General features: G+C 38.2%; 1 protein-coding gene across 1 annotated transcript in view; it reads right to left on the reverse strand.

The window, feature by feature from the left end:
- The window catches only part of npr1a (natriuretic peptide receptor 1a), a 127,547-nt gene extending 113,385 nt beyond the window's left edge, over nucleotides 1–14,162 (reverse strand). The window contains exons 1-2 of the mRNA XM_055219623.2: nucleotides 13,557–14,162; nucleotides 8,885–9,661 (exon numbers count right to left, since the gene is read on the reverse strand). Coding sequence (XP_055075598.2) covers nucleotides 8,885–9,632 — 748 coding nt within the window. The 5' untranslated portion in view covers nucleotides 9,633–9,661; nucleotides 13,557–14,162. The remainder of the gene's footprint in view (nucleotides 1–8,884; nucleotides 9,662–13,556) is intronic.
- Between the last annotated feature and the right edge of the window lie 794 nt (nucleotides 14,163–14,956).

Consider the following 14,956-nt stretch of genomic DNA (forward strand, 5'->3'; position numbering starts at 1 on the left):
CAAAGTGGCCAAACACCAGAAACCATAACAAAGTGTTCCACCCAATAAACGACAAGAAGGATTTGGGGGTGGGGAATAGGCGCGTTCATGAAAGCACGGAAGGGAGGGGGAGGAGTTAGCTACGCTCCGTTTGTTTGAAAACAGTTCAAACATCAACAAAAAGTGCCGTCACACAGATTCGCTTAGAGCGCCTTTAAAAACAGCAAGAAACAAAACTGCAAATGGGGTAAGAAAAAAAATCTTAAAATAAGTTTACTTTTTTCTTAAACACTTCGTTCAAGAAAAATAATGTAACATTTTCAAACCCCATTGGCAGATTATTTTGTTTGTTATAATCACAAATTCACTTAGATTTGATATTTTGTCTGAAAACTAGACCAATTTTCTTTATATTTATTTTTGATATTTGTATTGAAAACAAGACAAAAAACTAGGTAAGAAAGTCATTTTTGCAGTTGTATCATTGTTTGTATGGCTCTCTTGCATTTGCAAGTGACTTGTTATACACATAGGTCGCAGACCTTGCATTCCTTAACACCTGCTGAGTTAAGTAGTAAAGCACAAACAGCAGTGTTTTCCTACACGCAAAGTTACAAAACTGCACACCCCACCACACGCATCAGCCTGCACATCCAAATTAATTGAGTTTTTTTATAGAAAAACTAAAAATATGTGAGAAATGAATGGTAAAATACGTGAGAATCCTGTGAAGAACGGGATGGTTGACAGGTATGTAAACACTGACCTATGCCTGAAGAAGCCATTTTGTTCTGAAAATATTTTTTTATGCACATTTTACCTGTATTTTCTGTTTTTATCTTAAAACAAAAAAGCTGGTGGTGGCCTAAGAGTTTTGCGCAGTATGACTTCAATGTATTATGACAGATCTATTTTAATTGCATCTCTAAAGTAAAACTAAATAGCAAAAACAGATAAAGAGTTGTCAAGAATATTTTTTTCTTTAGCTGTCTATTTCAAACAATCATTTAAAAAGCTATTTGCCTCATCACTTCAAAAAAGCCCTTTCAAAGCATTGTAAAGTACATCCATTAAAATGTTGCAGTAAAATGTAATAAAACATTGGATGTTGTTTTATTGATGCATATAAAAAATATTACTATTACTATACTATTTTTTTCTTTTCCCTACCCAATGTTGGGTTGTTGTTATGTTACAATTTTGACCCAGCGGTGTGTTCTGTCCAATATTTACCCATTATGGTTAAAAAATATCCCAGCCATTTTTAGAGTGCTTGATATCTTTATTGAATGAGTAAGGTCATGTCAAAAATAACCGCCCAAGCCCCGAAAGACACAATTAATTCCCAATATTGCAATTACTAACTAGACAGTTTATAATCGCAACAGGCATAAAACTGACTCTAGTTTGATGGCAGCATAAAGGGTTAAAGGTAAAGACAGTAATAATTACAGTGGATCAGAGCTGAGCTGATGGAGATTCGCAAATATCCCTGTCAATTTCACGGCCTGTGTCAGCTAAGCCTGTGAATTGATTGATTGCATGCTCATAGATTCAAATGGCTGAGTGACAAGGTCAATAAAAGTAACAGGTCATACAGGCAAAAATAAAACCATAAACTACAGCCAAAGAGAACAAAAGTCATAAAGGAATGCATGTGTAAATACCAATGGGCTTTTTATCTTGTTTATACAGTGGACTGTTTGTCAATCCTTGTGAAACTCACTTAGTGAACTTTTAATACAATATAGTCTAACTCTGAAAATATGTATTATTATATATTTTATTAAGTTAGGTTGTTTTTTTTAAAACAATATTCTCATTCAAACATACTAAGTTGTTTTTCACAACATGGATTTTTCGAATACATTTTTAATCCTTCAATTAGTCATGCTCTAAAATAAAAAAATTAAAGTACATAATGTGATGTAATGTTATTTGTGAGCTAAGATCATTATTATTAGCCATGTTGACTCCCCAATGGCGTGTGCACACCAAAAGTGAAGTGAAATTTGCAAGACGTGTTTGAAGCGTGTTTGTAGCAAATGCGTTGCGCACATTTGCATCATTGCTTTGCCTGACATTAATTAATTTCTAGACTTTGTATATAATCTATTCGCAGTGTTGGGTGTAACTAGTTGCTAAGTATTACTCTTATTTTTCCAGCAATATAATTACAGTTACTTCTGATGTAATTGAACTAAATACTGTTTATGGACTGTAAAACAATTATATATAATACAATAGTGGATTTAACATCGAAATTAAAATCTAAGGTTGAAATGCAAGTCTATCTTTGTATCTTTACTTAACAGGATTTAGAAAGTAATTAGTAATAAGTAATTAAATACTTTTTAGGAGTGTGATATAGCTCTATATCATCACGGCTGTGATTAGGCCAGAGGCAATCACAGCCGTGATGATATAGAGCTATATCACACGACTCCGAGAGCTATATTGCTTTTATACAACAGTTCGACGGCACACGTTTGAAAAACAAAAACTAGAAAACAACAACGGAGTAATTTTAAAAGCCTCTTTGTTTGAGAACTACTTCTTCCGCCACGGATTTGAGGGCGGCCAGAATGACAGGTAACACTTTCGGCTGCTTTGAATCTCATATTAACTCAATGGACGGATTTGCCGTTTTGAAATATTACAATTTCTTGGTCACAAAGTGTAGTTTTAAGATTAGTTCAGTCGAGAATATATATGTAATATATTTAAATCTACAGTCGATTAGTAAAGATAGCGCCGGTTTGAACGCTTGCTTAGTGAGATTCGATACGAATGAGAACCAAAGCATGAGCGGACGTCAGTGTTCACTCGCCCCGCTGACCATCGCCCTCTCTGGGCTACATCTCTGACAGGGATTCCCTGGCTCTCATGTTGGCCCGATGGTCAAAAATTAGATCAAATCACCAGTATTTGGTGTCATGATGAAATGATAACTTGTTTTCTTATTCATATTTAGTGTCTTTTGTGTTGTTATTGTTTTGGTGTGAGGTAAAAGTTAATAAAACTACACTATATAATGTTACTATTGGTTTCCCATTTACTCTTAACGCAATACGAGCACTCGCTTGTTATTAGACTTTGTTCTTGTCAGTACTATATAAAACAGTTTTTTATAAGTGTTTTTTGCATGCTGCTTATAAATATATCAATGGTGATATCTCATAACGTGTTTTAATAGTCACGTCACGATAAAATAAATGATCAATGTCCACATTTAACAGCTGTGGTGCTTACCTGCGGTTCCACGGTGTTTTCGCGTTCTGAGGAGAGAGATCGCTCCAGAAAATTGTTTATTCCTCTTTCCAAGTGTTAATCGTCCACACGATGTGAAAAGACATTACTCCCATTAAGTTTAACGTAACATCCAAGGGCGCTGATCTTTGACGGAAAAATAACTTCCGGTTGGGATTCACATACTGATTTACGAGCTAGTGAACTAATGAGACACAAGGAGAGTGATTCAAAACAGCACGTTTGTGTGTGTCCGTGTGTGTGTGCAGTTTTTCCATTCAGAGATGAGCCTGTTTAGAGGACCTCCATTCACTAGGTGGCGGAATGATACGAAAGGTGAAGCGGTTACTGTGCCGTTATCAGTAGAATATTGCACGCCTCTAAGCCAATCAGATTCGAGAACCAGAAAGAACTGTTGTATAATTCTTAATATACATGTGAATTCATGTTTCTGTGTATTTGTGTGCTTCTGAGATCAAGAAAGTATGAGGCACTATTAAAAGGATGTTCTGCTTGACATCCAAGTCGATCTGTCGTCTGAGCCCATTTAATCGCCTATGCTCAAAAAACAGCAGCAGCAGATTTAGGTTGAGTCTGAGCACAGAAACATGCTCACAGAAGCACAGTCAGTCGACATTCGCTCTGCTTTTGCTGCTCAGCAATTACTCACACAGATAGAGAGTCAATATTCAGCCGCGCTGCAACTCGTGTGGTGATTTCTCAGGTGTGGATCACGAAATAGGAAAAGCATTAGGTGCATCCAGACATACTGTCTGGAGAGACGATACAGGCGACAGATTTTGCACTGCAAAGTTGCTTTGTTTTTCAAATAGCACATAATGGCTTTTTCAATGGAGGTATAAAGTGCTTTTCCTGTTTATTTAAACCTAAAACAACTTAATAAGAAGCATCTTTTATACCTTGAACTCTTTAGTCTGTGTATATCTATCAACGTCCACCAGCCTGTCTGTCTTTTTATCCCTCAAGTGGAGACCCTGACTGACTGTGAAGTCACTTTCACCTGGCAAGTGGAGCCAACAGTGAAAAGTCAATTGTCCACATTGATCCAGCCAACAGGTGCTTTAATACAAAGTGACATTTGAAGTAACATTTTATCAATGTGTTTTTCTGCAAATCAAGCCTATTTGACGCATTTTCTTTACTCTCCCTTTGCGTCTCTCCCATGTTCACATTCTGAAGCTTTTATTATGTGTGCAAACATTTATGAAACGCTTCATCGTTTTTTTTTCTCAAACTCTGGGAATAAGGGCAGCGGGACAAGGTTGAGTGCTCTTGAATCTCTTCTGAGTTAATTGTTTCCAGAGCTTTGCTTCAGTGAGCTCATTTTTCAGCCATGGGCACAGATGAGCTCAGGGGGTCGTGTGCCGGCTCTCACAGACAAATTCATGAGTATTAAATTTGCACTTAATAAAAATCTTTAGGCTCTGGTTGTAAACCTGTCAGTCACATTTATGTAAATACTGATTTAATCTTTTGTTTTTGCAATGTATGGTGAGCTTTGTCATCTTGAACCTAGGGCTGGGAGATACAGCTAAAATGATTATCATCGATATAACATGTTATATCATTCGAAAGCAATAATTATTGTTACATTTTTTAAGCTTTTTAAAAATGAAGAGTAGAAAAAAAGTTTTTATTTAACTGCTATATGTTTTATTATTTTACACACTTTATTTAAGGCAAACAATAAATAATTTTAGTTTAGCATTACAAAAAAAATCTTATATCATACATGAAGATAAATTGGTGTTAAATAAATTCTATAGTGTTAAAAAACTCCAAATATATTGGTACAAAATCTGCGCAATGTAAATGTAGAACAATTAAGGACGCTTGGATGATTTATCATAAGGGCATCCGTGTACCTCTTCATCGTGGACTGCTTGTAGATGCAGACGGACAGCATGCCATAAGAGGGTGTACACGGCTAAGGTGGTCAAATAAGTTGATCGTGTTTACGCTTTTTGTCGGAAAGTTAGTTTTGCACAGCTTACACACAACATGTTCTGATGTTGGACAGACGCAAAAAAAACAAAGAACTGCCACACTGGCGAGTTAACATTGCATTTTTTATTGACAATCTCCTCAGCAACAGCACGTGGTCCGTCATGTCTGGAGGATAGCCAGTTGATAAAACGTGTGTCCGTGAGAACTGTTAGTGGACTTATGTTTTGGGGTTATTTAAGCCTGTTATTGTATTAGTCTATAGTTCTTCTTATTTTAAAGGAAGTTAACTGGTGAGTTTGTTATTTAAGCAACCTGCTAAGGTTTCACGTGCCTGTTGATTAGATATAATTGTTGAGCGCTCTTGCTCACTTTATTTATGTGCATTATTTACATGCTACAGTTACACTCCTTTAAGATAATGTAATTAATAGTGGTAAATAATCAGTTTTTACAATTTTTGCAATCTATCATCGTTCGCCAGACGTTCACACAGCTATTCCCATTGGAGGTAAAAACATTTAATTCATTAATAATCTAGTATGTGTTCCTTTTTTGTCATAGTTTCTTTAAAATTAAGTTTTATTTGAGTGTTTTAAATAAAAATATTTTATTTATTTATTTTATTAAAATATTTTTATTTTCATCATGACGCATACGCCCCGCCCCTTTGATTGCCACGCCCTTTGCCCCCAAAACCACCTTAACTAACAAATTTTCTGCGGGAAACCCTGCTATCGTTATCGATAAAGGTTAATCGACAGTATATATCGATACCGTTTTATCGCCTAGCCTTACTTGAACCTCAACAATAACAATAAAAACGTGCAGCCAAGGGTACAAGCTGCTAGTCTGCATATCTGTTTGATATTTTGGCGCATCAATTTTATTCTTTTATTTTGTATATGAAATATGTGACCCTCCCTCTGAAATCCAAGCTAAAGTCTCATAATCTAATTTTGTGATTTGGGGCATCAACGTTTGATTTCCATAATTGATTTTAATCTTTGACATGATCTTACTAAGTTATATTTTCACAGTATGCTATTTACATTAGGATAATTTTATGTAGAAAACAATAAATCACAACATAAATGACAAACTGGGTTACATAATTTGACTGAATAAATGTAAAATGTTTCTTGTTAAATAACTCGGAAGTAATGCCTGTTAACAGTCACAAATAATGGTTGTATTGCGTCATCGTACAACGCTGTTTTCAACCTCTCAGACCTCCAGTTTCCTTCCTATTCTTCCCTTTCCTGCCTAAACGCTAACAGCACAATACCTCTAGTTTCTGTCATTTTTAATAAGCTAAGAGAGGTTGATAGCACTGACGTTTTGCACACCCCTCACTTATGTCATACGCTTGTCAACCCTGTGACAGACAGGTTGTCAACTACAGTTACAATCATATAGCATATATCAACTGAACTTGCTCTCAGAAATCACTTGACTCTTGTAAATGTAAAGAATGTAAAGCCGTTTTAAGAATATGGTTGTCACTCTCTTTCACATGCTAAGTATTTATGAAGAGAATCAGACTGATACCAGCAGTGTTGCCAACTTGAGACTTTGCTGTTAGATTTAGCAACTTTTCAGACCCCTTTAGCGAGTTGTTTACAAAAAGTGCCTAGCGACAAATCTAGCGACTACACTGCACATGGTCTTGCTTTCCCGGGGCATGCGTGCATCTCTCTCTGCATCTGCTTTGTGTATACAGTGAGCTAAGCAGCTGCACCAGCACATTCAGACTGTGAAGAACCGATGTGTGAATAAGCTGCGTACAAACAGCATTTCCAATCATTTCTTTGGGTATTGTTTGCTACTCATTTGTTTTCTGTTTGAGCAAAAAAACATGAGCATAGCTCAGTTGCAAAGTCTTTTACCGCGCCGCCCAGCTTTGACTCAAGGGGATCGCACAAAGGCCGCGCAGCTCAGCGCTGTTCTAAAAAAATCTAACACATTTTTTTCCATGAGTATACACACACCGGCGCCGCCAGGTGGAGCCTGTCCGGGCCCCCCAGCTTTGACTCAGGAAGTTGCTCAAATCCGTGTCGTGCCACACAGTGCCACTCACACAGTTTAACATTAAATAACATCATATTTGTCCCAAATCATTAACCAATAACATTGGCTGCTAACATATATTTTGCATTTTGAAGTAGACGCTATCTGACGAAGCTCGCGTTATTTAATGTGCACTTCCGGTTTACAATACCTCCGAGTTGTCCTAGACGCGACTCGATGCGGCCGGTGTGCGACCCCCTTAAGAGTTGTTGACATGATTCAAAATGGTGTTATGATTTAGGTAACAAGAATATACGGTAGGATTTGGTGACTTACACACCCAACTCAGAAATCGAAAAAAACATAAGAAATTTCCTTCCATGCCTTCAAAACACTCTTTGGTCAATATCTTAATGAAAACACATCAAAACATTTCACAAATTCACAGGAGATCAGTAAGTAAAAAAGACCAAAAGCACAGACTGCTTGGACCTGTATAAATATGTAAAGTAGCCGTGTTACTATACGCACAACCGGCGCAACGTCATAGAATGTCTCTGAACAGGTTCACGCCCACTTTTGGGGGAAATCGCACTAGACGTTCCATTGACTTCCATTCAAAGTGGCGGGACGGAGCGGCGTTCGTGCACAGCCGGCGGGCGTGGATGGCTTATGGAATCACTCGGATTGAACACGTTGAGTGGTTGTCTGTCCACCCTGCCGGCCGTGGAGCGCGAAGGATGCATTGACATATTTGGTTTGGTAAATATGGAAACATGTCTCTTTCATTCTCCCAGCATCAAATTTGTGTAACAACGCTCCCTATTGGCCAGAGGTGTCTTACCCCGACATTAAACACGTACCTCATCAAGTCAACAGGGAAGCAAGTGAATGATTTTACTTCGTATTTGAAAGTTACTTCGTATTTATTTATTATGTCTTTATATTTAGAGTAATGAGTGCACTTTTCCGTCCAGCCATACAACTAACTGGCTTAGCGATATTTCCAGCAATCACTGGATGGCGTTGTTACACAACATGACAACATAAACATCAGTTTTTCAGATTGGGCTGTTTTCTGGCTGACATTTCTAAAAGAGGAATTTCTATGAGACTGAGATTTTTAGCACTTTTTGTATGTTTGTGAATGTGGGTAGATTACCATTATTCAACAAAGACAAGGTAAAAATGCTTTTTCATTCTCTGTCCCCTTAAATCCTTTGTTAGTTTGTGCCCCTAGTTTTAATGGGTCACGTTCAGTCACTATTTCATACTTATTTTAGGCATTCAGTTATATTTAAATATAGTTTGTGACAGTTCAGAGAGTAAGAGAAAGGTGAAACAGATTTGAAGTGCCAATGTAGTAAGCATGCAAATATGCTGTGATGACGTCACTGATATGCTAATTATGTTATGACGTAATTAAGTGACATTTAGCGACTTTCCAAGAAGGCTTAGCTACTTTCCATTGAAAATAGTCACCAGTGTTTAGCTGTGTGACTATCTGTGAAGAGAAATGACACGTTCAAACTAAAAAAAAAAAACAGGGTGAGTTTCCTCAGACCAATCACAATGTCAATTTACATTAGTAATGTGAGCAAGAACTTCTTTAGTGAGTCTGACAAGTCTGACATTAAACATCAGGCTGCTATTCATTTTTTTACAGTGTGTGTAGACTTACCACGGGCTTTCTCGCTGATATCCTTGACAAGTGTTTCATATTGGACCAGTTCCTCATCCTCATTAAACACCATGTCATACACCGTGATGTTCTCGTTGCGCATCTCTGTGTACGGTCCCTCCACGGCAAAGTAGCATGGCCGGTCATCGGTCTTATTATCGCTAAACATAAGCATGGCATGTTTGTGCCAGCCGAAGTGTCGGTGCATCCTTGCCACAACCTCGCCAAGTTTCTTGTGCGTGGGACCGATGTTGGTGACAGAAGAGTACAAATGTAAGCCCATCGCTCTCGCCCCAGCAGTGATCATGGGAACCTCCCAGTGTGTGGTGAAACGGGCTACGGGTGAGGAAGAGTACTCGCAACCGGGCCCAATGAAAGCCCAGGGGTTGTACGAGAACTTTAGGTCCACGGCCACGAGAGGAGCCACAGAGTCTGAGCACACTCCATCCTTGTTTTCGCTGCTGTTAAAGACCAGCTGTAGGTGGTAACCAGGCAGCAGGTTGGGGTTAGAGTTCACCTTCTCCAGAGCCCAAAGCAAGGCGGGGCCCACCCGTGGCCATGCCCAGGGATACTCCGTGTTGTGTAGGGGCAAAATGACAGCCAGGGTGATGTTCTGTAAAGGCGAACGGGGACTGAGACTTTGATGTTGCTTCTTTGGGACGGGCTCCAGTTCGACGACTCCGAATGACATGCCGCTCAGCAGAACTAGAACAGCGAGCCTTAACGGCCCCATGCAGAAATCTTTCATCCTTAAAACTGATGGTAAGGACTAAGACTCTGAAAAATCAAGATAGAGACAAGCTTTTAAGGAATACCAAGTATATGATCCCCATTCTTCAATAATTATGCCACACAGAATCTACAATCTGGAATGCCACAACATGTCATTTTCAAATTGTACACCTCCTTTTTATTATTTAATGTGCAATATTGGCAACACTTTACAATAAGGTCCCATTCATCAACATTATAACTGCATTAGCTAACATGAACAACAAACGAATTATTTTTAAAGTATTAATTTTTGCTAATTTCTGTTATTTTACTGTGCATTAACTAATGTTATTACACAGGTTTATGGAATACATGATTCTGATTGGTCATTCGCAGTGGCCGCCATGACTAGGGTAGGGTATCGTTTTAATTTGACTGATTCCAATGCTGATTCCGCTCATCGAATCCGTTTCTTACCGATTCCTGGTTCCGATTCCAATATTTTTAGTGAAAGAATAAAAGAACAAAAACTTTGAAGATTTTTATTTTATTTTATTCTTGCCACATTTAGTCTATAACTTGTTGGCTGTGGCTGGGTATTGGCAAGTAGAAATTCTAACAATTGGTTTTGTACCTGAGCGTGAGATACTGCTATTGGTAATATTAGCTGTATCTGGCGCGTAGTATGAGGACTCAGCGATTTAGATTCCTTTAGATTTACACATTGTTAAGGCAAAGGTTACATCATTTTAGACGTATTGCCTCCCTTACACGAAATATCCTTGCCCCATGTATTGCCTTTGGCAATACTACAGTATTTTTCCACAAAGTTTCATCAAACTTCTTAACGTTTGCTGCGGTCAATCATAGTGCAGAGTGTAGGGATGCACCGATATGGAAATTTTTGCCGATACCAATAACCGATTACTCATTATATTTGGGGGCCGATAACCGATAAATAGGCCAATAAATATACATATTGAAGTTTTTTGATTTACTGCCCCCTTGCATTACCTCACATTTGCAGAAAAACTCCCAGACCGTAGACATCTTGTCTTCGCGCTAGACTAGCATACTCTTATTAAGCGCGCAACACGTGTCATCTTCGTGCTACGTCACAGAAAGCACCAAGCAAAACTCCACATGCCCAGCAATGAGCAAATGAAGTGGTTCAACAAGCCGAAATAATCCATTATTTATCGGCTTTATTTATCGGCCTAATTTTGCTATCAGACCGATAACGATAATATTAAAAATAAGCAGTTATCGGCCGATAACGATATGTCAGCCGATATATCGTGCATCCCTAGCAGAGTGTAATGTACTGCGTATGTGCGTAATGAGAGAAGGTTCGTTGCAGGTTCTGACAGATAGAAACAACTGTAAAACGCTCACTGCTGTTCGCCGTGCGAGAATTAATGAGAGAGTCAGGAATCAATAAACAGAATCAGTATGCCCGCGTCATATCGATTACCTGGTTGTTGTTGTTTTGGAACCGGTTCTAAAAGGAAACCGGTTCTTGATCCACAACCCTATTCGTGACTTCTTTTCCAAGGATGCACGAATCCAAAAATTGTCAAAACATTGTCATGTATGTGTATCTTCATGTCACAATATGTGTTCTGTGCGTCATGTGAACCTATGTGCATCGTGTGTCATGTTAAAATACGTGCCTGCTACAGACGCTTTGTAAGAGTTTATAATAAAACTAGATACTTGCTTAATCTCATGATGTGTAATCAGAGTTTAGTGTAAAGTAAGTGTCTTGTGAGCGTCTCTTTTATCATGAACCCTTTCGACCCATATGCAGCAGCTGTTTTTTTTTAGATTGAAAAAAACTCATATTTAGACACTTACAAATAAGTAAACATTGCTTTCAATAAATTACTATTAACAAATTTATAAGTCAAACAATAAAAGTATGATACTTGAAATTAAAAAGAAATTAAGGCATTACGTCTGAGTGAAATTGTATTGCAATTATTAAAATGTCCCTACTGAAAAATCCAGATAAGACCAGCATAAGCTAGTAAGTTCAAACACAGATGGACAGCGAGCGACAATAATGAACGCAGCGGTCTTCAGACGCGTTTTAAAAAGTTTTTATAAACGCTTTAAAAACGCAACGCGTCATGTGAACCTATGTGCATCGTGTGTCATGTCAAAATACGAGCCTGCTACAGACGCTTTGTAAGAGTTTATAATAAAAGAGACACTCGCGTTTGCTAGATACTTGCTTAATCTCACGTGTAATCAGAGTTTAGTGTAAAGTTAGTGTTTTGTGAGACGTGAGCGTCTCTTTTATCATGAACCCTTTCGACCCGTATGCAGCAGGCACGTATTTTGACATTACGTGTGATACTCATCAAAATTTCCTTGGAAGAGGAGGCACCGGCCACCACTGGTTAAACGCCACATTCACAGATCTGTTATCCGGATTATTCCAAAATTCAAAAACAATGTTTTCCTCCCTGTTTGAAAATATGCATCTGCATGCGAGCTGGTTGGAAAGCCTTCATCTGACCTCAGTGTACATTTCTGGCAGAGCTTTTGGTACAAAGGCGGGTCATATCAGACCATACCGATATAGATGGTACTCGCATCCTATATTGTGCTAGGAAAAATACTGATATATTACCGAAAACTCTATATACCACACAGCACTAACCCAAATAACACACAGATCATTCGGGTACTGCCAGTCATCTTGACTGGTACTACTTACAGTATATGATTAATTTATCACTCCAGTGTAACTTTTCTCATGTCAAGTTTATAAAATATGTTAAATCCATTTTCATATACAATTAGCCTATTTATTCATTCTGCAAGTTTCCGTGTGATAAGCAGAATAATGTCCTGTTACATCCAGCTGTTATTAAGACCTCTGCTTCGCTGGATGTACATTATCCCTTACTTATTTAAGTTTATTTACATATTAGTAAAACTTAACACGTATCAAGATTAATAAATGCAGTGTTTATTGTTAGATTATGTTCATTAATGCAGTTTGCAAATGTTAACAAATGAAACTGTAAAGTGTTACCAGAATAATATATTAATTTGAAAAATAATACTAAATTTCCATTTATAGGTGAATAAATAGAGAAATCAATCTCACCCTCTCTTTCGATTGAAAAAAACCCTCATATTTAGACACTTACAAATAAGTAAACATTGATTTTGATAAATTACTATTAACAAATTTATAGATTAAACAATAAAAGTATGATACAACTTGAAATTAAAAAGAAATTAAGGCATTACGTCTGAGTGAAATTGTGAATTTGCAATAATTTAAATATCCCTACTGAGAAATCCAGCTAAGAACAGCATAAACTGGTGAGCTGGTTTTAGCTGGTCTCCCAGCTTGGTTTTAGCTGGTTTTGCCGATGCAGCAAAGCTGGACTAGCTGTGTTTTGGTCGCTTTTTAAGGTGCTCTAGCCGGACTTAGCTGGTCAGGCTAGGATCATTTTAAACCAGCAACTGCCACCTTAAACCAGCTTATGTTGGTCTTAGCTGTATTTTTCACCTGATCAAGTTCAGATCGCGCGTTCTTGCGTTCTTGCGCAGATGGACAGCGAGCGACAATAATGAACGCAGCGGTCTTCAGACGCGTTTTAAAAGTTTAATAAACGCTTCAAACGCAACGCTTCGCCTGCAACTAATAAACATACATTTACGAAAATTAACCATTGAATTCACCACAGCAATAATAGCTTTGACATTGGTAGTAACCACAGTAACCATATTGTCTCACCACAGGAACCAATGATATTTGTAGTGGTAACACAAATGGTGGGCTAATTAATCTACCAGAAACAGTAAACTTACTACAATTTAACTATGCTAATGAAACCATGGTTAATTTATATATATTTAAGGTAATTTTTACAGCCCACTTTTTTTAATAAAACAGCAGTCTAGCAATGGTGAAAGAAATGAAGTTTAAATTTACCACAGGGGATGTCGTCGACTGGCCTCATAATCCACCGTTAATCGTGCCGTTGTAAAATCCGTTATTGGTGAATGTGGCGGCAAAACTCACAAGACACGGCGCGTGGATTATCACAGGTCAGTGCGATTCACCAAATTTACAGGACTGAAAGTTTTGTCTCTGCTCTCTCATAAAGCACCATGATCTCTCTCTCTATTTTTCTGTCTCTCTTTCTCTCTCTGTCACTGTGTTGAGGAAACGGGAAAAGCAGGAGGAAATCTTCCTGTGCGCCTGTGGATTTCTTGGAAACTTTGTTAATGAGTGCTGAGTCGTCTGTAGTTAAACATTGTTCAGCACTGTCCTCCCATTGATGTTTAGAAGATGAGCGATTCCGAGCCGGTGTGATTTTAATTCAGCACGCGCGGTTTCATATGGAAAAAGTGTCGAATACGCGCGTTTACATTTCCATTCGCAAAAGCGTAACATTCATGAGGTAAAATCGCCTTCTGGGTGACTTTTAAGTGCGCACTATGTTTTAAGGGTTTTCTCCGTTTATTCTCATCCACTGAGGGCTGGTCCACTGCGATGGTGAGCTCGGGGTGGGAGGAGGAGAGAAGTGATGAGAGGGAATGACAATCTGCGTGTCTAAAGTGCAGGAGGGAGAGGAGGAGGAGGAGGAGGAGGAGGAGAGAGAGAGAGAGAGAGAGAGAGAGAGAGAGAGAGAGAGAGAGAGAGAATGAATGTTTACAGCACTGTTGCGCAGCCATGTGGTATTATTAATTATCTGTTAGATAGATAGATAGATAGATAGATAGATAGATAGATAGATAGATAGATAGATAGATAGATAGATAGATAGATAGATAGATAGATAGATAGATAGATAGATAGATAGATAGATAGATAGTCACTCGTGCAGTACCCTTTAAAAAGGTCCTATGTGCCTTTAGGTACCAATACGTAACCTTAAACTACCAACATGTACCTTTGAAGAAGAACTATGCACTTTTGGGTACAAAGGTGTACCTTTTTGAAATGGTACTGTCCACGTGACAGCTTTTGTACCTTTATTTCTGAGAGTGTAGATAAATAGATAGATAAAAGTTAAAACTGTTATGTTGTTTTATGATGAGATAATTTATTTAAGGACGTGTGCTAGATGTATGTTTGTTACTGTACAAGATCATTGTGACCCTTCACAAGGATGGCCACTTTATGACAATGACTTGACTTGCTTGGGAATATGCAGGAAAAACAGTTTAAATAGGGGATGAGAAGGGGGGACATGCCTCGTTGTCCCTTCCAGCGTGTTTTGCGGTGAGGTGGGGTCCTCTCGACCTCCGGCGTTTTAATCACATGCCTTTCTTCCTCTTCATTGTTCCAGCTTTTCACCCACTTCCTCCCAATTAAAACTTCTATTT

This window comes from Misgurnus anguillicaudatus, chromosome 20 (genome assembly GCF_027580225.2).
Source record: "Misgurnus anguillicaudatus chromosome 20, ASM2758022v2, whole genome shotgun sequence".
In the NCBI taxonomy this organism is placed as follows: Eukaryota; Metazoa; Chordata; class Actinopteri; order Cypriniformes; family Cobitidae; genus Misgurnus; species Misgurnus anguillicaudatus.